This window comes from Zalophus californianus, chromosome 3 (genome assembly GCF_009762305.2).
Source record: "Zalophus californianus isolate mZalCal1 chromosome 3, mZalCal1.pri.v2, whole genome shotgun sequence".
Classification (NCBI taxonomy): Eukaryota; Metazoa; Chordata; class Mammalia; order Carnivora; family Otariidae; genus Zalophus; species Zalophus californianus.
Genome location: NC_045597.1, coordinates 158219955 through 158245258, shown reverse-complemented (window position 1 = coordinate 158245258; position 25304 = coordinate 158219955). Strand labels below are relative to the sequence as shown.

Genomic DNA, 25304 nt, shown 5'->3' with positions numbered 1-25304 from the left:
GGTGAAAAACTGAGAGCTTTTCCCCTGTGATCAGGAACAAGAGAAAGAGGTCCACTCTCACCACTTTTATTCAACATAGTACTGGACACACTAGCCATAGCAATCAGACAACAAAAAGAAATAAAAGGCATCCAAATTCATAAGGAAGAAGTAAAACTTTCAGTATTTGCAGATGACAGGATACTATATATAGAAAACCCTAAAGACTCCATCAAAAAACTACTAGAATTGATGGAATTCAGTCAGGGCACAGGATACAAAGCCAAAATACAGAAATCCATTGCATCTCCATAAACTAAAATGAAATAGCAGAAAGAGAAATTAAGAAAACAACCCCATTTACAACTGCACCAAAAAGAATTAAATACCTAGGAATAAACTTAAGGAGGAGAAAGATTTGTACTCTGAAAACTACAAAACATTGATGAAAGAAATTGAAGATGACACAAACAAATGGAAAGATACTCCATGCTCATGGATTGGAAGAACAAATATTGTCAAAATGTTCACACTACCCAAAGCAATCCACAGATTTAATGCAATCTCTGTGAAAATACTAACAGCAATTTTCACAGAACTAAAACACATAATCCTAAAATTTATATGAAACCAAAAAAGACCCAGACTAGCCAAAGCAATCTTGAAAAAGAAGAACGAAACTGGAGGTATCACAATTCCAGATTTCAAGACATACTACAAATCTATAGTAATCAAAACTGTATGGTAATGGCACAAAAAAAGACACAGATCAATGGAACAGAACAGAGAGCCCAGAAATAAACTCACAATTAATCTTTGACAAAGGAGGCAAGACTAGGCAGTGGGAAAAAGTCTCTTCAACAAATAATATTGGGAAAATGCATGCAGAAGAATGAAACTGGACCACTTTCTTATATCATACACAAAAATAAACTCAAAATGGATTAAGAACCTAAATGTGAGACCTAAAACCATAAAAATCCTTGAAGACAGCACAGGCAGTCATTTCTCTGACATTGGCCATAACAACATTTTTCTAGATATGTCTCCTGAGGCAAAGAAAACAAAAGCAAAAATAAAAATAAAAAGCTCTGCACAGCAAAGGAAATAATCAACAAAACTAAAAGGCAACCTAATAAAAGGAGAAGATATTTGCAAATGATATATTCAATAAAGGGTTAATATCCAAAATATATAAAGAAGTTATATAACTCAACACACAAAAAACAAATAATCCAATTTAAAAATGGGCAGACATAAACAGACATTTCTCCAAAGAAGACACAAATGGCCAACAGATACATGAAATATACTCAACATCACTCATCATCAAGGAAATACAAATCAAAACCACAATGAGATGCCACCTCACACCTGTCAGAATGGCTAAAATCAAAAACACAGGAAACAAGTGTTGACAGGATGCAGAGAATGCATGTATCACACTGCTGGTGGGAATGCAAACAGGTGCAGCCACTGTGGAAAACAGTACGGAGTTTCCTCAAAAATTAAAAATAGAAGTACCCTATGATCCAGTAATTCCACTGGACATTTACCCAAAGAAAATGAAAACACTAATTTGAAAAGATATACACACTCTTATGTTTATTGCAGCATTATTTACAATAGCCAAATTATGGAAGCAGCCCAACCATCCATTAATAGATAAATGGATAAAGAAGATATCACACACACACACACACACACACACACACACTGGAATATTACTCAGCCATAAATAAGAATGGAATCTTGCCATTTGCAACAACATGGATGGACCTAGAGAGTGTAATGCTAAGCAAAGTAAGTCAGTCAGAGAAAGACAAATGGCACATGATTTCACTCATATGTGGAATTTAAGAAACAAAACAAACAAAGAAAAAAGACAAATAAAAAAACAGATTTAACAATAGAGAACAAACTGATGGTTAAGGGAGGTGGGTGGTGGGACAGGTGAAATAGGTAAAGGGGATTAAAGAATACACTTATCTTGATGAGCACTGAGTATAGATTGTTGAATCACTATATTGTATACCTGAAACTAATATAACACTGTATGTTAACTACACTGGAATTAAAATAAAAAATAAAATAAATAAAAATAAATATATAAATAAATGTAAAATACACAAATAATGTATTTATATACAGCAGAATATTATTCAGCTATATAAAAGAAGGAATTTCTTTTTTTTTAATTTTTTATTGTTATGTTAATCACCATACGTTACATCATTAGTTTTTGATGCAGTGTTCCATGATTCATTGTTTGTTCATAACACCCAGTGCTCCACGCAGAATGTGCCCTCCTCAATACCCATCACCAGGATAACCCATCCCCCTACCCCCCTCCCCTCTAGAACCCTCAGTTTGTTTTTCAGAGTCCATCATCTCTCATGGTTCGTCTCCCCCTCTGACTTACTCCCCTTCATTCTTCCTCTCCTGTTATCTTCTTTTTTTTCTTTTTTCTTAAAATATGTTGCATTATTTGTTTCAGAAGTACAGATCTGTGATTCAACAGTCTTGCACAATTCACAGCGCTCACCGTAGCACATAGCCTCCCCAATGTCTATCACCCAGCCACCCCATCCCTCCCACCCCCAACCACTCCAGTAACACTCAGTTTGTTTCCTGAGATTAAGAATTCCTCATATCAGTGAGGTCATATGATACATGTCTTTCTCTGATTGACTTATTTCACTCAGCATAACACCCTCCAGTTCCATCCACGTCGTTGCAAATGGCAAGATCTCATTCCTTTTGATGGCTGCATAATATTCCATTGTGTATATATACCACATCTTAAAAGAAGGAATTTCTGACATATATTACAACATGGCTGAGCCTTGAGGACATTATACTAAGTGAAATAAGCCAATCACAAAAAAAGACAAATACTGCATGATTCTACTTTTATGAGGTATTTAGAGTAGTCAAAATTCATAAAAACAGAAAGTAGAATGGTGTTTTTCAGGGGCTGAGTTATTTTTTTAGATCCCAAATTTCATTTTACAAGATGAGAAGAGTTGTGGGCATGGATGCTGGTGATGGTTGCACAACACTATGAATGTATTTAATACCACTGAACTGTATGCTTAAAAATAATTAAGATGGTAAAATTTATGTTCTATGTATTTTAGCACAATTTAAAAAAAAATAACCTTCGGGGAACAAAAATTCCCAAAAGATGGTAAGTATAGATCATCTTACTTGGAAAGAGCGATCAGGAAGGAAAAATAATGCAACGGGGAAGATTGAGTGAGAGTCTGTGAAGTGAGAATACAAACTGAGTGTAATTAGGGCTTCGTGGTGCCATGGGTTCAAAACAAAACAAAACAAAGGAGGGGGATTAAGACATAAAAGAGAGGACGTATAAGTAGAGAGATTTACACTATTGATAGGTTTAGTGACAAAAGGATCAGTGTGTTTAAGCAATGTAATATAATTAAGCACAGAGAAAGACTGAAAATATTTTCTTCATAAAAATATTTTCTTCATAAAAATGTGAAGACCTAGAAGGACTCTAGCTATTATAAAATCTGATTTCATCTTTAGGTGAGAAAGATAATCTAATTTTTTAAGATTTATTTATTTATATATTTGACAGAGAGAGAGGGAGAGAGAGCACTAGGAGGGGGAGCGGCAGAGGGAGAGGGAGAAGCAGACTCCCAGGCAGAGCAGGGAGCTCGATACAGGACTCAATCCCAGGCCCCTGGGATCATGCCTGACCCAAGGGAGACATTTAACTAACTGAACCACCCAGGCATCCCCAGATAACTAATTTTTAAAAAATTATACTAGCTGCAGATTTTTAGACTCATGTCCAACTTCCTATAGGTCTAAACTCTTAGATCATTAATTCTAAGATAAAATAGGAACTCACAGCCTAAAATGTTGTTACTTTGCACGTATTACTAGAAAGTATTTTCCTTAACTTACCAGAATCAAAAGCTCTGTGTGTGTGTGTGTGTGTGTCTAGTCTCTTTATTCAGAATTAAAAGCTTTGTTTAAAACTCTGAAAGTTCACTTCTCAGGATTGGTGACTTAAGGCTCTTCAATTTTGCCTGTCAGTCTCCTTTCTTCTCAGTGAAAGCCTGAGGAATTTGCCTATAGGGACTTCACCTCTCATTTCTAAATCATCTCAGGTTTGTTATTCAAAGGAAGAAGATTCCAGGACTTCTGCTCTAAAGGCTTAGGTGCTAAAGGATGGACTGAGCATCTGAGAGGTAGAGTTGAGGGCGTAGAGGAGCGGGCTGAGGAAGGAAGAGGAAAAGGAGTATGGCCTTTGCAAAGCTCTTGCTGGTGGCCCAGCTCTAAAACTTGAAGAAGTACCTCATCAAGCTGTGCAGGCTGGCAACATCTAAACTGAAAGCCAGTGAACAGTGTAGCTGTCCAAGAGCAACAGGAGGAGGTTGGCTGGGTTCTCAGGGTGGGTCCAGGGTCAGGCCCTCAGCTTTGGTATTTTTGTTATTTTGTTTTGCTTTCCTAATCTCAGTGGTATCTGTCCAAGGGCTCAATAACATCCAATCGCTCTAGAGTGATCAGGCCCTGGGGAGCTGATTCACACTGTCCAAGCTCATAGGAGATGCACTGGTAAAAAAAAAAAAAAAAAGAAGTTAACTGACTCATTTACAAAGAGAAATGTGACTTCCAGGCAGATAGGACTAGTTATGTCACTTGGTCAATCCATTCCATCTGCACCAAAAAAAAGTATACTTGGGAAACCAAGTTGAGAACAGAGTTCCTGGTGAACGTAGTGTCAGAATAGGAGAACTGGTGGTCCAAAGCTACACTCTTTCAATGTACCTTTCTGCACTGTAGGAATACACTGCCAAGGTGATTGGAATTTTCATGTTATCTGGACAGGACACTTATTCCAATAAGATAATAAATATAAAGCACTCAGTATAATACTTGACACATAGAAAGCACTCAGTTAATATATCATTATCATGATGCTATCAATATTCTGACAGTAGAGGATAGTGGGCTGACAGCATGGTCTCTGCATTTAGATCCTTGCTCCATTGCTCAATATCCATCTGCCAGTGGAAATGTTACTTAACGTCTCCAGCTTCAGTTTTTTTAATCTCTGAAATGGGTGTAGTAACAGCAAATTTACAGGGTTACCCTTAAAATTACTTAAGATGTTGTGTGAAAATCACTTAACTGCCTATTGTAATCGGTGAATACCAATTATTAATAATAAATATTAATAATAAAAATAATAATAATAACAATTATACAGCACTTTTTATATGCTGGACACATATATATGTATTAACTCATTTAGTCCTCACATAACCCTATGAGGTGGGTGTAGTTGAGGAACTTCATTATAGTCACCAAAATCTGTTCCCTCTCCTTGAGGAAGAATACACCGGCCCCACTCCATTGAAGTCAGATTTGACCATGTGCCTTGCTTTGGCCAGTCAAATGTAAATAGAAGGAACATATGACATTACTTAACAGAAGTGTTTAAAACCAATCTGTGCTTCCCTACCTCTAAGGATTGTAGAAGCATTAGACAGCTCCTATTACACTGAGTTCCTAAGTGATACTCGCTGTGTACGTCTTATGACAGACATACAGTGCAAGCAAGAAATAAGCTATTGTTTTAAGCCACTGATGTTTTCAGATTTTTGTTTCCACAGCACAATCTATACCAAATGACTCAAAGGTACAGAAGCAAAAGGAGATTTTTCCAAGGCCACACAGCTAGAAAGTGTCTGGCTTTAGAGTCTATATTCTTAACTACTTTGCTTTACGTTTCTTAACAATTCATAGTAATACCAATATGAAGAACAGTTTATTATTAATACATTGTTATCATTGGGGGTCTGTTTCTCCAGACTTCATAAATTGCTCTTCTTTTCTGAAAGAGTTGCCTCAGGAGGAAAGCTAACCTTTCTTCAGCTTCTACTGCAACCAGCAGCTGCCAGAAACACCATTGAAGAAGTTCTCCATAGACAACATAGAGGACACTGGACATGTTCCTTCTTGATGTAACCCCAGAGCAGTCTCCAGGGGCACAGTCACTATGGCTGCCAGAAGATCCAGATTTGATAAACACACACACAGAGTCACAAAGAGTGCTTTAAAATGTCTATGGTCATTCAGTTGAGGGTGACCCCATTTTTGCTGTCATTCAGTCTTTCAGAGATGAATGTCTCTCCTCATACCTCTTTTCTTAATAACACATCATCTTGTTTCCCTTCTCCTATCTCTCAACAATGAGCAAAGACTTCAAGTGGGTTTGCAGGCTCTGTTAGAAAGCATATTACCACACTGACATCCATTTAATTTCCCTTAGGCAGCAAGATTCCCCAGAGATGTGAAAGTCTGAAATTTGGGGACCAAATAAGAGAATCTGCCTGCATTAGCAACACAAGTACCCAAGGAGAAGTGAAAAGCTTCAGCCTCAGCTCTTCCCAAGGAAAATGAAAATGTTGCCAAGAAAAAAGCAGAAGCAGAGGCTTAAACAGTAATAAAAAGCTAAAAAGTTAGGCAGAAAAGGATGTCATACCTACTGAATATAAATCTATAAAAGAAACCTGTTTTTTGTGTGTTTTTTTTTTAATGGCACACACTGGAATGCATTAAATTACAAGCTGGAAATCTCTCTAGGGAAAGAATAAGTACGTATCAATTAATAGAAGTGTTCATTGATGAAGTAATGGTTCATTCATAATTTATTTAACACATGTCATTCAACTAGTAATAAATGACATTTATGAACAAATAAGAGGCTAGCCACTTCCTAATTTTTTTATTCCTTTTTAAGATCTAGTGACCACTACCTTCATGACTTTTCCTTTATTTTAAAATCTTTACTAGTTATATTTTTTCAATATTATTTTTATTTGTCTCTACTTGACACATCTCCAGCCTGCTGAAATTGGTATTTTCATCAAATTCTTAAAATGTAAAGATAATGGAATTTAGTTCCTTAAAATAGCCAACAGGCCAAGTTAGAAAACTATATGCTGGGAAAGCTCACTAAAAATGCTACTTGTGAGTTCTTTCTAATTTCAGTTTTGTAGGTGTAACTGCCTTACAATGAAGATCTTTTTATACTTGAGGAGTCAAGTCACTCTGAATGGAGTCCAAGACTTTAAATGAATTCCACTTTATAACACATTGTGTTTTATCAGTGACACAGTTTAAATTCATATCTCTCTTCCAAAAGATCTTCAGAACTCTGATGAGTGAAACACTTCCAAAATTAATAACAATTTCCTACAATAGGTTAAGCAAGTGAAGTTGTAGCATCTCTTTCTGGAAGACTTAAAGAACAGGGAAAATTCCCATTGTAAGATTTTAATATTATGTTAATAACCAAATAAAATTCATTTCTGAAGGACAGCATGGAGAAAAGACAGATGGGAGGAACTCTTAATGTGTGAGGGTAGGATGAAATAGAGCTATCTTCGTCCAATGATTATCTGGAAAATATACTGAAGACTGAGTCATTGAGACATGTTTCATCATACCACTCCAAATAAACACAATGGCTATTTAAGGAGTTTGAGTTTGTGCTCAGCAATGAAAGAAAAAGAAAAAGATAGGAGGAAAATGTTATAGTTGACTATTGGCATATGGCTTAAGTGTGGGGAAATGCAAAAGATCTGCTAAGCAAGTCCCCTACTCTGAACTCATGCATGGTGCTAAAATATGAATGGAAGAAAAAAAAAACATGGATAGGAGCTTCTAGGACCATCTTGATTTCAGCCTTCTTGCTGGATCCTAAGTCCTCATCCCTGGCTTGGAAAATTTGGACACTAAGTATAATTCATATTCATTATATTATAGAGCTATTCATCTTTGTCTCTGCAAGTTTTTCTCTAGCTTCCCTATCATTTATTAATATCAGATCAATGTAATACTGAATTGTAGGAAACATAAACTAAAGAATTTATTTTTTTAGTTTCAGCTCAATTTGCTTTAAAGCCAGTGCCCCTTTCCACCATTCCTTGCTCCAACCCACCATTTCCCTAGGGGCACATTTGTCATTTTTTCTAGCTTCTCCATTACTTGTTGGAAAGTATATTGGAATTAAATATGTTTAGCTACATGAACCCACATATTCAACCAATATTAATGAATCCTCACTCCCTTCCCATAAATAGTGGAGAGTACTTATATAAATTGTATATAAGGAAACACTTTCAGTTGGCAATGTGCAATTTTATAGTGAGCCCTGCCATATCCTAGTAATTGAGTGATTATGTCTTACAAGTTTGGTTATTACTCATTCAACCAGTTGTAAGCAACATAAATTGAATCTAGAAAACTTAAGAAAAAATACATTTATTGGAAGATGTTAGGAGCTTGGAAAATCAACAGGAAGGCTAGAGAACAAAGCAGGAACTAAGAACTTGACATTCAAGATATAAAAAATAAAGGGAGAGTCTTAGAAGGATCTTCTCAGAGCGGCATCATTAGACTAAACAGTCTCCAAAAGAGCCCATCCTCTGTCCCTCAGCTAAAAATCAAAATTCCAGGGGCGCATGGGTGGCTCAGTTGGTTAAGCATCCAACTCTTGATTTCAGCTCAGGTCATGATGTCAGGGTCATGAGATCAAGCCCCATGTCGGGCTCCACACCAGGCATGGAGCCTGCTTAAGATTCTCTCTCTCCCTCTCACTCTACCCCTGTCCTCCCTCTCTCTATCTCTCAAAAAAAAAAAAAAAAAGTCAAATTACAAGAAGGTCATTTGTTCAGCACTTGTGGAAAGAGCACCTGATTAACAAGCCCACGAAATTCAATAAGGTAAAGGAAATATTAAAAGTTTGGAAAAATTCACTATTCTTATTTAAGTTCCTAGCACTCAAGCTGAAATATCAGCAGCTAGTACGTGAGCTATAATCATAGAATACTGGTCATGTTTCAAAAGGTCTGTCTTAGAATGACATGTACAGCGTTTGCTCAGCCCCATCTAGCAATTTGCCTCTGTCACTAAACCAAACCAACACAGAAACCAACCTCAGAAAACAGTGAATGGCCTTAAGTCATAGGTTAATAAAGAAACAAGAAATTATATCTCAATTTTAAAATACTTGAAAATTTATTAAGTATAATAAGAAACAACGACAACAAACTTGTTCCTCCAATGGTCATCCTCACTTGGCAAAAGTAATAGTGTATAAGGGTGTATATAGAGAGTGTCTAGTTTTATGCACTGTGACTTAGGTATTTTGTATGTATTACCTCATTTAATTCTCACCAAACCCTGGGTATTAATATTATTGTCAGCCCTCAGAGGGATTCTATACCTTGGCTAAAGCCTCACAGCTATCAGGTGATCGCCCCCTTGACATAGGCTGACTAGACTCAGTCAAATGGGTTGAGTTTCACAGGATGCAGGAGGACCATGGGCATGAGTTGAAATCTCAGCTTTGCCACTTACTAGTTGAAGGCAAGAAATTTAAACCTCACTAAGCCTTGATTTCCTCATCCATGAGACAGGGAGAGTCACACCGGGGTCAGCATGAGTCGCTGCAAGGTCAGCCCATTGTTGCAAAGAGGAAAGGGGAAATGTATATAAACTACTTAGCCATGAAAGCTTGTCACATATTAAGTACTGAGTAAGTGATGGCTATTTTTAGTTATATGTCTGTGTCCCTTTGCAGACTAGTCCTCGAGACTCAGGTATTACTCTTTTGATATTTGTATCCATAGCACCTTTCTCAGTGATTGGCACATTAACAAGCCCACATAAATATCTGCTGACCAGGAAGTATTTGTATTGGCATGCACGCTGCCATGTTGTACTCTAATATTAGAAAATAAGCTCCTCCTTATATTAACACTCCTCCCTGCTCATTAAGCAAATGATGCCTATTTTCCACCACCCGACTCCCTGGCCTCAGACTTTAAATCATGAGGTCAGGGATGGTACGTCTTCTGTTCTGTGTATCCTCAATGCTTAGCACAGAGCCCCGTACATAGTGGGAGATTAACAAATATTTGTGAACTGAACTTATAATAAACATTTGTAATATATCTTTCAGTTCACCTAGCACTTTCACATAAACATATTTCTCAGCAGAGCAAGTTCAACATATCTCTTTGGCGCCAGACTGCCTGGGTTCAAACTCCACCTCCATCATTTACTAGCAGAGTAGTCTTGGGTAATATACTTAAGTTTTTAATGTCTCCATTTTCTCACCTGTAAAATGAGAATAATAATTGTATTGGGGGGCACCTGGGTGGCTCAGTTGGTTAAGTGTCTGCCTTCGGCTCAGGTCACGATCCCAGGGTCCTGGGATTGAGCTGGCATTGAGCTCCCTGCTCAGTGGGGAGTCTGCTTCTCCCTCTCCCTTTGCCCCTTCCCCCAACATCGTGCATGTGTGTGTGTGTGCTCTCTCTCTCAAACAAATAAAATCTTTAAAAAATAATAATAGTAGTATTGAGTTGTTGTATGTATTAAAATGTTAATTTATATAAAGCTTGTAAAACAGTATGTGGCACACAGTAGGTGTTCTTTAAACTTCAGCAATGATTAATTTTGTTTGTGGCTGTTTTCCTCCCACCACACTGTCAGGAATAAATTATTCCAACTGCCTAAATCATCTTTCCTTTCACATAAGAAAATATGAAAAGTGGCATCTTTATTTCAAATCCTAAAATCAATTTTCAGAAGAGCAAATCATAATCTCAAGAAACTGACTTCCAAAGCTATTTGCAAAAATAAATGTATTTATAGAGACTGTTCTTAAAATAAAATAATCCTAAATGGCTCAAGATACTCTGTAGTTGAAAGCTCTTCCAATCACTCATGCTGGATCCTTGTCCCACAACATTTGGCTTTATTCTTTCCACAAACAAGAACAGCTATATTGACTTGAGCAGAAACGTTCATGTAAGTAAAACACCGAGTGGTGGAATTAGGTCACGCTGTCCTCTGTCTCCACCACAAACCTCATTTGCCCTATTATGGCAAAAAGTATGTCAATTTCCCCAACACTTTGAGCATGAACCTGGTGATTAGGCCACACATTACTTAAAAATTCCAATCACTGCATTCAACGACTGATGCCTCTCTACACATTGGAGAGAGGAGCAGGAGAAAAATAAAGGCAAAGAGGGCACCTGGGAATTTCATTTACCTTCAATACTGTAATGTTCCAAGCAAAGCTCTCAGTTGCCTTGTTGAGTTTTCTTCCCTTCAGGCCTTCTTTCGCCCCTAGATTATGAAGTTCCTCGTGGAATTCCATCCCTTTGATAAAAAAGAACATATAAGAATTCTTAGTATAAATTTCAGAAAAATGGGCATTTATTATGAAAAAAAATCCCATTCCTGTTCTTTCCTCTATAATTTTGAAAACCCTGAATCAAATGCTCCTTCCTATTCTGTTCATCCCCACCAATGGCTATCCTTAGGGGCAAACTAACAATAACCAATGCATTAGACCAAATTACATTTAAACAGCCAGGAGCCACCAGATAAAGACATAAGAAGGAGGTTAAGAACCAAATTCTTCCAATAGGTTACATGTGTCTTGTTGCTCTTCTACCTGGTTTTTATGTGAAATGGTGTAATGTGTGACAGTGTGACCAGTAAACCATATGTGATAGTTGCACTTCTTTTACTTTTCCTTATAAACTATCCATATGGTTTGACAGTAGACCCTGGAGTCCATATGGATAACAACATTAATCAATAAATGTTGAGTCAAAATAAAAAGATGTTTTATAAATAGCGTTCCTGGAAACAACTAAATACTGCAGATTTGGTAATGGCCTTAAAAGTTATTTTTAGCTCAACCATTTCTCAAGCTTGACTACTATAAAAGATATCACCATCCTCAGAGACGGGAATCACACTTTCTTCTGGACAGCTTATGCCATCTTTGGAAAGCTATGACTGATATCAAGCCAAAGTCTCTCTCCCTGGAATCTTTACTCCTTGGTGCTAGCTAGACCCAGACCAGCTAAATCTAATCTCTTTTCCACTGTGCAGCCCTTTAAATATTTGAAGGACACTCAGTAAATTCCACTAGAGCCTTTTCTCCTCCAGATTAAACATTCTAGCATGTTTCAGCTTTACTATAAATGTCTCTTCTTTAAGGATGACATCCAGGCAGAGTATCTGCATCACACAGCTTCCTGGAGTTGAGCTTGTAGGGACCTGCACCCAGGAATATCATATTCAAAGTGGGCTTGAAGCAGCCCACACAGGGTAGGGATTTACCACCACCCTTCTTGTTCTAGTTACTCTACTTTTACTAAGGCAGCTAAAAACCACGTTAACCTTTCTGGTGTTAATATCACAAATATAGCACATGGTAAGAGCATGATGGTGGGGTTGGGCTTACAGTCTGGCTCTACCACTTATTAGCTACATAAGCATGAGCAAGACCTTGAAACTCTCTGCAGTCCAGTTTCCTCATTAGTGAAATGGTGATAACAACAGAGTTTACCCCCAGGGATTGTGGGTGAAGATTAAATGAGTCAATACATATAAAGCTCTCAAAGTAGTATCCAGCATAAAAGAGCATTATATAAGTACTGGTATTATTTTTGTGCTTTCTGTCAACAGAAACATTTAAGCCTGTGGACCAGCCAGCGAAGAGCACCATTTTTAAGGTCTAGTCTGGGTTCAGAGGTCAGCTCCACCCTGTGTTAATATGGAATCTTGAATGATTCACTCAATCTCTCAGAATCTCAGATGCCTCATGTATAAATTGGATACTTGCAGAGTTGTCATAAGGACTAAGTAACAGTGTGTGTGCACAGTATATCATATGCAAATATATCAAGCAATTGTCATTATTGTCATCTTCTTCATCATAATCATTATGCATGGGAATCAAGGAAAATATAAATCCAAGAAAGATAAAAGTACAGGGTGTGTAAGAAGGTGAATATAAATAAATAGAGAGGTGCCCTCACAGATATGTGACCCATCCCATCCTTAAAGAAAGAACAAATCTAAAATAGTGATTAATACATGAGGCAAAAGCCTAGAAGATTAATAGGATTATGGCTGAAATTATAAAAATGAGGTGGTTCTTAAGGGACAATGTGTAGTAAAGGGTTTTGACAGACTTCCAAACCACAAAAGTAGATTGAGAACCCCTCACCTCTCTAGACATCTTCAGATACTACCCCCCCCATATACACACAACCCACCTACTGTCACCTCAGTTTCTTCTGCACTAAACAAAGACTTAAGTTTAAACTCAAAAGTATAGCTAAACTATGGCACAAAATATTTTAATTTTAAGAGCAAAAACAGAAACTTTAAAAACCACCAAGTTTCTAAACTTGGTTTCTAAAGTTTCTAAACAAAATGGGGCAGAAGTAGGGGGATTACCTGCTTTCTGACACTGCACAATCTTTTCCTGGACTGTATCTGCCATTTCTATGAGAAACCGGCTCTCTTGAATCATCTGTCACAAAAGAAACATAAAAAGGTGATTGTTAGAACTCCTTAAACTGTTCCATTGGAAGGACAACATACAGAGAGATGCACCTTATGCTGGCAGTAATGGGGAAACCACGCCTTAAGCACAAGAAATGGAATATGGAAGGATAATGTCTGCTCCAACCCCCATCCACTCTAGCTCTAGCTAGAGTCACCTACCTTATAATTACTTCAGTCATGTAACATGCTTGGCACACCATAGATGCCAAATAAACAACTATTAAATAAATGTATACACATTCTTTAAGTCCCAGATCACATTCATGAACACCTCTTTTCCACCCCCTCACTCCAAAAGTTACTGCAACATCAAGGCATGTGATACTGGAACAACAGCAACAAGAATCAGAATAGGAAATCACCTAGCGGTGAGCTAGACAACTGAACACATCAATGAGGTTAGCAGCTTGGATTTGGGTGGTCCAAAGATGGTGGAGGTCGGGTCCTCCCTCTAAAAGGGCTCCAGCTCCACTGGCAAGAATGAGGAATGGGTCAGATTTCAGAGCCACCAATTCAACAGAGGTTGTAGGCAATAACACTGAAATGGTTGTCCCTGCCCTTTACATTTGGGTAGAAAAGAAAAATGTCCAAGAAATAATTAATATACTAAATGAAGTAGGGGAAATAAGACAACTGTTGGAGAGATGGAGAAAAGAAAAATCTGTACTTGAAGAAGAGGGAAGATAATCGGTATAGAAGTTGTAATCAGGATGACAAGGGATTGGGGCCCTTTTGAAGAAGTGACTGAAGAAAGGCAACCATTAGGCAAACTAACGCTTCTTGAATTTCCAGCCACTCTTGTACTCTCAGTAAGTATTGTCCCATTTCACCTGGCTAGTCTATGTTTTGTCTGTCTGAATATTCTGAAGGAAATTCAAGGCAGAATCCAAAGTGGACATAAAGTGTTGGATAAGACATTTTTCATAATTAAATGCTGTTGAACAGATTGTAGTCTTGTACAATCACTGATAAATATAAAGTGGTTTATGATTACAAATTTTTAAGTAGAAAAGAATATTGAATCACAATTTTTAATGCCTAACAACTCTATAGAGGTAAAATTATATAATTCACTTATTTAATAATTATCTACTGAGCAAACACTATATGTAAGCACTGTAGTAAGTACAAGGGGTGTGATGCATTAAGGAGCAAAACAGACACTCTTCTATCTCCATGGAGCTCAGAGTCTAGCAGGGAAGTCTACTCAAAAGGATGAATAAAATATGATAATTAATTCAACAAACCAAATTGAATTACTCATATTTTCTGCCTAAAGTGGCAGTTTAAAGTAAGTTATTTGGAGGGTTAAATTGACGATCAAAACCATTAAAGTAGATACCCAAGAAGGTCTAGACTGAGTCACATATTTTAACTGAATTAATGCTTTCAACTCCCAAGAGGAAGTGGAAAGTTAGTGAATAACAATTTACTAAATGCCTAACAGTAACCTGACTTACTGCAGCTTCCAAATCAATGAAACTCACAAGCAGAGAAAGATTTAATATGAGGCCCATCTGATTTAGTCTTTTCTAAGCTTAGCATCCATGCATGCAACATCAATTGAGTTTTATTATAATTTCAAAAGTTATCAGATGTTGCAATAGTTAAGTAGTAGACAAAATGTTTTTATGAAACTCAAGCAAGGGAGACATTCATAAATAATGGTCACATTTTGTTGTGACTTTACCATAAGCAAAATAGGTAATATAATATACATTTTTAGAACCATTTAAGACCAAAAGAATCTTAGGTATTATGACCAGCCCCTTAGTTTTGTAAGAAAGAAGGAAGGAAGGAGGGAGGAGGGAGGAAGGAGGGAGGAGGAAGGAAGGGAAGGAAGGAAGGAAGGAAGGAGGAAGGAAGGAAGGAAGGAAGGAAGGGAAGGAAGGAAGAAGGAAGGAAGAAGAAGGAAGGAAAGAAGAAGGAAAGAAGAAGAAAGAAGGAAAGAAAGAAGGAAAGAAGAGAAGGAAAGAAAGAAAGAAAGAAAGAAAGAGAAAGAAAGAAAGAAAGAAAGAAAGAAAGAAAGAAAGAAAGAAAGAAAGATAGAAGAAAGAAAGAAGAAAGGAAAGAAAGAAAGAAAGGAAAGAGGAAAGGGAAGGGAATGGAAGGGAAGGGAAGGGAAGGGAAAGGAAGGAGAAAAGAAAAAAAGAAAAGAAGTGAAGACTTACAGGAGTTAAGATTCTTGTCTAAAAATAGAACTAATTAATGATCAAGCTTGAATTAAAACCCCAGTTACCTGGCATCCATTTACTTTCATGAAAAAATAGCACCCCTCTGATTTTGTCTGGCCTGGTCATACTCCTTGAGAGAATGCATGTCTTCACATACATGCAATCTTTGAGCCTGAAATAATAGCATTTTCAAAGTCACCTGGTCCAGCCTGTCAGGAAAAACATGAGGGCATGCCCATAATCAATCCATTTCAACCAGATTCAAATTTGTCCTTTTTAAGAAAAACTCAAAAAAGTAATAGGATTGATAATTTCCTTTGATAATATCTTGACTGACATCTTAACACTCACTTCTCTTATGCTCTCAGTAGAGAACATATTCTTGTGATTAAAAAAAAACACACTCTTTTATCTATTGATTTGTGGCCAGTTTTCTTTGTGGTATTTTACTAAGTATCTCCTCAGTGTTGAGCATAAAAAAATATATTTCCTTCATCCAGAAACACCATACCCTCTTTGTAATAACCTGAGAAGGAAGTATCCTCTTTGCTGTGGCTGCCTCTTCCACCTAGACAGTCAATCTCACCTCCACTGCCTCCCTCAGGAATCCATTCCCAATGACCCTTTCCTTTTTTTATCCAAAATCTCCACCTCTGTCCTGGCATTTTTCCCTTCTCCATATACCTCCTACTTCAAAGTAAGCAAACAGAAACAATAACAAATATTCTACTGGCCATTAATCCTCCCTTAAAAAATTAGCCCACACTCATTGCTTTGACTCAAGCAAGACTCCATCAAGACCTTCAAAGTTTAATCTTGGCCTCATCATCAACTACACCCTGGTCCATCCTCTGTCCTCATTCACTCCTGACTCAACAACTGACAACTCTGATCATCTCTCCTTCTTGACTTCTGGGACCCTGTTTCTTTTTCAGCTTCACTCTTTCTCTGACTCCTGTACTACCTCTTTCTCTGACTCCTGTACTACCTCTTTCACCTTTTTTATATCCATGCATGTAAGAATTCTTTGAGCTGCTTGGTCTCAGCTCTCCATTCTTTCCTTTGACCATTATCTCTCCTCTTAGTAATTTCATCCATTCCTAGAGCAATGAAGATCATTTCAAAGCCAATGTCCCCAACCCTGGCCTCTCTCCTAAATTCCAGATTCATACTTCCAATGGTCTACAACAGTGGTTTCCAAAGTAGGGAGGTATGTGCACTCTCGGGCAGGGAGTACAAGATAACCCTTTGCAGTGTGAGAAGAAAGAATGAGGACTTTTATTCAGGTTTATTTTATCTGTAAAACTAGAAAGGAAATAAAGCTTTACAGATTGACCCTGCCCCCCCTTGCCAAATCAAGATCATATGTCTCTAATGTGGTAAGTAAGGTAAGACAAGGAAGAAGGGAATTTCACGTGGAAGAAGGGCTAACAGCAGCACTCATATATTAGTTTCTTCCAGAATATTCCAACTTACATATGCCTGTAGTAGAGTAGTACCATTTATATAATCTTGTCCTAAATAAACTACACTTTCCCAATATGGATTCCTGAGAAGAAAATGAAGATTACCCAAGCACAAGCAAAAACGTGAAGATGGCAGAGCATCTCCTCATTCTACTCATACCATGATTTCTTCCTCAGCAACACAGACAAGTGAAAACAATGACAGCGGGATCAGATCAACGTATTCAATCACATTGGAAGAGCAAAAAGATTTATTTTTATTATTTGTAAGTAAAACTTTTAAAATCCAATGCTAATTTCTATTTGTGATTTGTTTTATGTTGTATAAGCCGGTATGTTATTAAGTTTATATCATTTATGAATGAACACATTCTCAAGTTTTTACTGAGGAGTTGCCCATGCTAGGTCCTCTCTATTCACCCCTCCAGATCCACTCTCTGCCATGTTCTGTGCAGGGAAGTTTGGTCTCTGTGGGCAACATCAAGCAGTCTCCCTTGCCTCTGACTTCTGTTGGGATTGGCCAAGGGGAGCCATCAGCAAGGGATCATGGGCGGGAGCAGGAGGGGAGAGGGCTTAGGGTAGTTACTCCCTTGACCATTCCCTCTCTGCTGGACAATGGCCCCATAGCTTCCTCTCTACAAGACCAGAGCTCCTGTCAAGTGGCCCCTCTCTACCAGGTACAGATATGACTGAGTGTCAGGAATGGCTCCCTCCCCTTCTCCTTTTCCACTGTTGCTATTCCTGGGGTACTCACCATCCACTGTTGCTTCTCTAATGCTTACCCATACTTTTATAACCAAACCCCTCATTTACTCCTTTAATCACCCCTTTGCTATCTGAAGAGGACAAATAAGGTACCAGATACCTGTACCTGTAATTTCCAGCATTCTGTCTCATCCAGACATCCAGGTTCAGATCTCCAACATTCTCTCTGCCTCACTGCATCCAGAAGGTGAGCTCCCACATTTTGTCAGTCACCAAGTCTTGCCTAACTTGCCAATTTTATCCCTTTGTTTCCTTCTTTAATCACAACACTCCTGGTTTAAGCCTTTATTCCCACTCTCAGGACCATCTTTCAAATTCTAATTGCATCTCAAATGTTACCTTTAAAAATATGTTCTCTCCATTTCATTCCCCCATTCCCACCCCGACTCTTGCCAAAAAAAAAAAAAGAAGAAGAAGAAAAGAAATATCCCCTATTTTCTTCAAATGCTTACAAAGCTCCCTTGGAGGCACTCAGAGGTGGCTTCGAATCCCTGCTCAGCTACTGGCAGGTTCTGGTTCTTCCCACCTTACTCCTAAATACCACTTCCAGAATCATCTTCCAAAAGCATAGCACTAGTTACTTCCTGGCTTTGTCATTTTCTTCTTTGCCTATTGAATGAAGTAAAATTTTTCTAACCCAGAATTCAAGTCTTCCCATTTGCCTCAGCAACTTTTCCCCCTATGGCTTCTCAATTCTTCTAGGTCCCTGTGCAAATCATGCTCCTCCAAACACACCCTCCTTTTCCTCCTTCTACAAATGTGTTACTCTTAGGTAAGTCTTCTTAAGCCATCTCCCCTGGCCAAAATCCTACCAGCCTCAAAGCTCATTCCAGTGCCTTCTCTTCCACTGGTGTCCCAATTTCCCTTTCCTTCTCCCTCTCACCTCCAAATTCCAAGAACATTCTATTTTTCTAGTCTGTTTACAAAATTTCTTATTTTCTATTTCAAGTTACAATTAATTGTTTACTTATGTTATCTCCCACCCTTCACTTCCCTAGTAAATTGTAATTCCAGCATATCAGGGACTTATTTACCTTTATATTCACATATTCATCAATTCATTTATACAATCACTTTTTTCCTATTTTACTGTGTGATATTTATTTCTTCTACATATCAATTATCCACAACACAGTATTTTATTTATTATTGATCATTTCTCAAACCTATAATTGTCTTTTGGAACTAGTTTTTTTTTTAAGATTTATTTATTTGTTGAGAGAAAGAGTGGGGAGAAAAGGCAGTGGGAGAGGGACAAAGAGTCTTTAAGCAGACTTCATGCTGAGCATGGAGCCTGAGAGTCAGACACTTAACTGACTATGCCACCCAGGCACCCCTGTCTTTTGGAACTCTTATTTCTCTTTTTATCTCTAGTCTTTTTTCTAGACTTCTCCTTTTTTCTATAATCTTAGATATTCTGAGTTTCCTTTCAAATAAACACAAAAATTTTAAGAGGATTATACCTATATACTCAAGTATCAGAAAATAAAATGAATTTTTAAACTTTATTACTGGGGCACCTGGGTGCCTCAGTCAGTTGAGCATCTGACTCTTGGTTTTGGCTCAGGTCATGATCTCAAAGTAATGGGATTGAGCCCAAGTCGGGCTCCACGCTCAGCCGGGAGTCTGCTTGAGTTTCTCTCCCTCTTCCCCTCCCCTCTGTTTGCTCTTTCTGTCTGTCTATCTGTCTCGCTCTCAAATATATAAATGTCTTTAAAATAAACCTTATTAATTATTTAAGATAAATTAAATTCAGGACCAAAACATTCAACAAACCCTATGATTCAAGTTCTCTTCAAAATCCTCCATGTAAATGTTTGTTAACCCCATAGTAAGAAATTTGTTTTTCCCCTTGTCTAATAGATCACTTTGTAAAGAGATAGTCAAGGGTGATTTAATCTTCAAGATAGAAGAGCATCCCTATGAGATTCCTTAGAGGATAACCTGAAATCCTTTAGTAATAACATTCATAACTATTACTCTAAAATACTCATCATTAACTTAAAGTCACTGCTCAAATGGACTTTTCTCATGAGAGCTTTTGATCATCTTTTCTATGGTAACAGCTTCCAATGTACTTAGAAAAAATAATTTTATTCTGTTTTCTGCAGTCAACTTTGAATTATTAGTAGTTCTAGAGAAAACAAGACAGATGGCCAAAATACACCAATAATTCCTAACCACATTTAAATCAACAATTTCAACCTCTCCCCCTAGGCTTATCTAAGTTTTAAGGAAGGAAAAACGGTTGATTTGAGTTTAATCTCCTTCCTAGGTCTCTACAGATCCTGACATAAATGAAATATAAAGTGCAAAAGCCAAGGAGAGAAGGTGAGAAGGATGTCCTCATATAATCCCCCAGCTGGGTAGTCAGTGTACTTAGCCAGCCAAAGCTAGGCTGACTTGATTGATAGAATCTGGGAGTGTCCTGGATTTACATATCTGATGTTTCAGCCTCTGCTCCCAGTTGCCTTTGCTTGTTATAGTAATACAAAGAGCTTTTCTTTGGTTCTGTCACATGAATATCTCCTAATGGATCTTATTACCTTACTATGGCTTTGAATCTAAAAGAATAGAGGTCTTACTTAGATAAAGATTAGCATTATTTTAAGCATTAGATGTGTCCTGAACAGGGGTGTTTAAAGTCGTCAGTTAAGATCAAAATCATTTATTTAAAATAAAAATTTTACTGAAGGGGGCAGTAATGCTTTTAATCAGCGATAGATTAAAGTGTCCAACCTGTGTGAATAAACTGTCCTTCCAGCTCTTCTCAATAGCGAATTTAACTAATTGCCTAGGATCATTGCAGAGTCAATGTAACTATTGAATGATCCTGAAAAGATGAACTTTTGTCATACCATGATTCATAAATCTTCCATAGATTCCAATTTTCTCCTGATTATATCAAAATTCCTAGAACCACAGAACTTTATATTTAGAAACCTATCAGAGACAACCCCATTTTATAAGAGAAAAAACTGAGCCCCAAATGGGCTTTCCTAAAACCAAACAAATGGTTAGTGAAATGGCTTAGACTAGAACGCAGGCCCTTGAGGAACAGATCTAAGCTTATGAATTGCATTGTGATACTGATATTATATTAAAGTATAGAATTTCTTTTGCAAGTACAAGTCAGTGATAAACATTAAGAAAAATTTGCCAAGTAAAGTATCATAAAAACACATTTTGCCTTGACTGCTTCTCCTTCCAAGTCTAATTTGCAAAAGGCATCAACCACATAAATATTCTTCCTATCAAGCCTAGGAAGAAATGTACTCAGTGGCATCCACTGCTCTTTCGGGAAGGAGCTATCTAATTTGGAAAGTTAATCACATGCCAATCTACTCTAGACCTATTTTGTTTTCTCCTCTTAAGAAGACTAAAATAATTAAACTATGTCTTACCTTCCTTCTAAGCAAAACACTGGGTTTTAGTTTTTGATTCTCTAGATAATTTAAAATAAGACCTAAATTTTATCAAACTCGATACCTTTTAAAATCTGATTGCCATTACATACATATTTGCCAACTAGAATGAAGATAATTTCCTTTAATTTTCAATGTCCTTAAAACGTTTAAATCAGAGGGACTATTAATAAATTGGCATCTTGGGCGCCTGTGTGGCTCAGTTGGTTAAGCGACTGCCTTCAGCTCAGGTCATGATCCTGGAGTCCCAGGATTGAGTCCCACATTGGGCTCCCTGCTCAGCAGGGAGTCTGCTTCTCCCTCTGAACCTCTTCCCTCTCATGCTCTCTCTCTCAAATAAATAAATAAAATCTTTATAAAAAATAAATAAATAAAAAATAAATTGGCATCTTTTGCTTTTAAGCAAAGTCAATCCTATTGAGACTGTTACTTTTCAGTTGAAATAGGTACACACATAAGGTCAGAACATCTGCAAGCTCCCTGGAAGTCCACCGCATTTGATGTATGCAACAAAGTATTCTCTGTCCTGGGAACAGCTCTGAGTCACATTTCCAAGCCCGATTTATGACGGCATAGGACAAGAGAACCCACACAGAGCAGGCCAAAGGACGATTGTCTCTACATCCATGATATTGACAGGATCTACTTCAGTGAGCTGCTTTCTTTTGTTTTTTTAAAGATTGTATTTATTTATTTGAGAGAGAGAGAATGAGAAAGAGCACATGAGAGGGGGAGGGTCAGAGGGAGAAGCAGACTCCCTGCTGAGCAGGGAGCGCAATGCAGGACTGGATCCCAGGACTCCAGGATCATGACCTGAGCCTAAGGCAGTCGCTTAACCAAATGAGCCACCCAGGCGCCCCCAGTGAGCTGTTTTCTGCATAAAGGGACCATTTCACCTTTTCTTTTCTCTAGTTGTTCTATTTCCAAGATATAGTTGTCAGCTATATCTTGAATAATCATTAAAAATGATTATTTTCTCCCCACTATGATTAACATTTCATTCATTCATAAAATTATCAGGTTACCAACCATCGTGAACCATCTTCAGAATTTTCACTTGAGTATTCATAAATGCAAAGTGAACTTTGAAGACGCATGGACAATATTTCACAGAGAAGCCAGCCTATGATGCAGCCAGCTTGTTGATGCACCTCTGATGTCCAGTGTCCTTAGGACCCTGGTACCAAGTGGAAATGTTATCAACCTTCAAGACGTTGACAATTCCTCCAGTATACAAAAAATGTACAGAAGACATTGCCACACCCACAATTAGAAGTTTCAATGCACTAAGTGTATGATATCTTGTCTATAAATAACCAGCTCTATTTTGGCACCTGCCAGCAGGCTGTTCTTTTTCTGTGTTCCATTAGTATACAGGCCAACATACTTTTTGAAATGCAAACTAATATAAAGTTCCACACAAACTTCACAATGAGAGAGTGATGGAAGGAGAGTATCTATGATTTACTAATTTCAATTTAAATTGATTTCAATAAGCAAAACTACATGGGGAGACTGGAGATATACCACAACTTTTTCTTATACTGAGCTTCAATATATCTTTGTAATAACACTGACAGAAGAGAATGTATTTAGTCCAACCCATTATGGTTTGATTAATTGATACCTGTCAATGTACTGATTCCATTGCAAGAGTTAAAGATAGCAATTAGTTCTTTTCACTAGAATCCTGGTCATGCTAACATAATCAGCTACTCCAAATCATACCCCAGCTGACTTAGTAAAAGATTAAATAACCCTTGACCCATGTTCTCTAAATTGTTTTGATTTCTCTTCTATCTCCAGAAAATCTGTTGTTCCTACCATAGTAAAGTTTTAACTTTTAAGTTAATGCTAAATAATTCAGCACAGAAGTCACCTTCAGAGAATACTTTGTGTTTATTTTTTACAGTTACAGTCTCCTGTAACTATTCCACCTCCGAATGTTGTATTCAAAACACTAATTACCTAAAAGTTTTCACATTAATTTAAAACACTGAAAAAGCACAAATATGTTAAGCAAATACTTTTTGATGATGCATGAAAAAGAGGACAGGTGAGAACATTAGAAAAGTAAAATTCAGCTATCTAAAGAAAAAAGTTATATAAAGGTTAGACAGTATTTTTCTTTTAAAATTAGTTGTAGATAGGGACTTCTCATTTGCATCTGCTACTCCTTATGAAGGTTCTAATAACGTGAGAATGTGCAAATGAGCTGCCCAAGAGTAACAAGGACTATACATCCTTGAATCACCTGTCCAGTGCGCTGGAGTGGACATTGGACAAAAATGCCACAAGGTCCTGAAAAACCTTTGTAGAGCCTCTTTAGAGAAGGGGGAGGTGAGTGAAAATAAGAACATTCGAGAGAGACAGAACTTTAAAAAAAAATTCTTTGCAAACAAATTCTGCTGAGCATGGAGTGGGATTGGGGGTGGGGTGTATTACAAGTCACTGTGAAAAGTGCATCATAGTACTCAAGGTCCTTAGACTCCATCCTGCTCAGGACATAAAACATCATCTGCTTCACTATCTGGACGTTGTATGTTCCTGCCTTTTTTTTTTTAAAGATTTTATTTATTCATTTGAGAGAGAGAGAAACAGAGAGCACAAGCAGGGGGAGAGGCCGAGGGAGAGGGAGAAGCAGACTCCCCACTGAGCTGGGAGCCCAATATGAGGCTTGATCCCCAGGACCTGGAGATCATGACCTGAGCTAAAGGCAGATGCTTAACAATCTGAGCCACCCACTCACCCCTGTTCCTGCCTTTTTTTAGGTGTAAGTCCTGCCTTCCTATCAGGACTTCTTTTTCCTAAAGGACAGAAATTTTTATTCAGACCATTTCTTCCCTCTAGCAACTTGTACAGTAACAGATATCCAAAACGGGTTTGTTGAGTTGACTAATCAAAAGCCTAATGACATACACAAAGTGATATGTTAGAAGAGAAAGTGTTGTGCTACAAGCAGAAAATACATCTTCCCATCTCATTTTATTTATGTTTATCTTGAGTCAAAGAGCTGTCATGCTTTACATATGGCTATTTGTGCTGATATCTGCCTCTGTTTATTTATCTCTATATTTCACAAAATCTGCTAAAGTTCTTTATATATGATATGTATTGAATGTTATGAATAAGCTCAATAAATGAATCTTTTCTTAATGTCACTTTTGTGAGAAGGTGGGACAAAGGTCTGGACTTAGACTGATGGAGAGGGAAATTAAGGCTAAGAAGGCATTCTAGGTGGTACAGAATGGAAACACAAAGGACGGAAAATGAAAAGGAGATGGCAAAAACATCAGCTTAACTGAAGCAGAGGGTTCACACAGAAGGAAATGGGAAGTGAGACTGCCAAAACAGCCAGCACTGGAGGCTGAAGACAAGTCTAGGTAAAAAATCAAAAACAGAATTTGAGGATGATTATTCCAATTGTTGAATTAGAGAAAGGTAGAGACTAAATGGAGGGCTAGTCATCCTATTGAAAACCTCAGGCAGGAGGAGAAGAGAGTCTGGTAAGAACCTTGGCTAAGCCAATATAAGAAAATGGATATGAAAGAAAGAGAGAGAGAGAGAAAGGAAGGAAGGAAGAAAGAAAGAGAGAGAGAGAAAGAAAGAAAGAAAAAGAAAGGAAGGAAGGAAGGAAGGAAGGAAGGAAGGAAGGAAGGAAGGAAGGAAGGAAGGAAGGAAGGAAGGAAGGGGAAATGGATACAAATGAGAAAAAACATGAGGAAAGAAAGATTGAATTGTAAATTAAAAGACTGCTTTGGCAACCTTAAAAGGCTGGGCAGTGAGTGACTCTATGACTATAGTGTTTACTTCGGAGGATATTTTCTTAGAGAAACTGCAAAGCCAGAGTGGGGAAGTGAAGCCTGCTCTTTCAAAGACCTGGGAGGCAAAAATCACAGCGCAATAAAGGGACAGGTCACTTAGAAATGGTACTCTGGTTTTAAATGAAATTCTTAATACAATTTCTGAAAAACCATCCTAAGGACAATATGGAGCCACCCAAACGGTAGTGTCCCTGGAGTCTAACACCATCAGCCCACTGCTGTGTGTCTTCAGTCTGGGAA

At 37.7% G+C, this 25304-nt stretch overlaps 1 protein-coding gene across 5 annotated transcripts in view; it reads right to left on the bottom strand.

The window, feature by feature from the left end:
• Nucleotides 1-25304, bottom strand: part of PLCL1 (phospholipase C like 1 (inactive)) — a 339289-nt gene that overhangs the window by 51909 nt on the left and 262076 nt on the right. For all 5 annotated transcript variants that reach the window (XM_027590767.2, XM_027590766.2, XM_027590770.2 and 2 more), the window contains exons 4-5: nt 13300-13375; nt 11090-11199 (exon numbers count right to left, since the gene is read on the bottom strand). In XM_027590767.2, coding sequence (XP_027446568.1) covers nt 11090-11199; nt 13300-13375 — 186 coding nt within the window. The remainder of the gene's footprint in view (nt 1-11089; nt 11200-13299; nt 13376-25304) is intronic.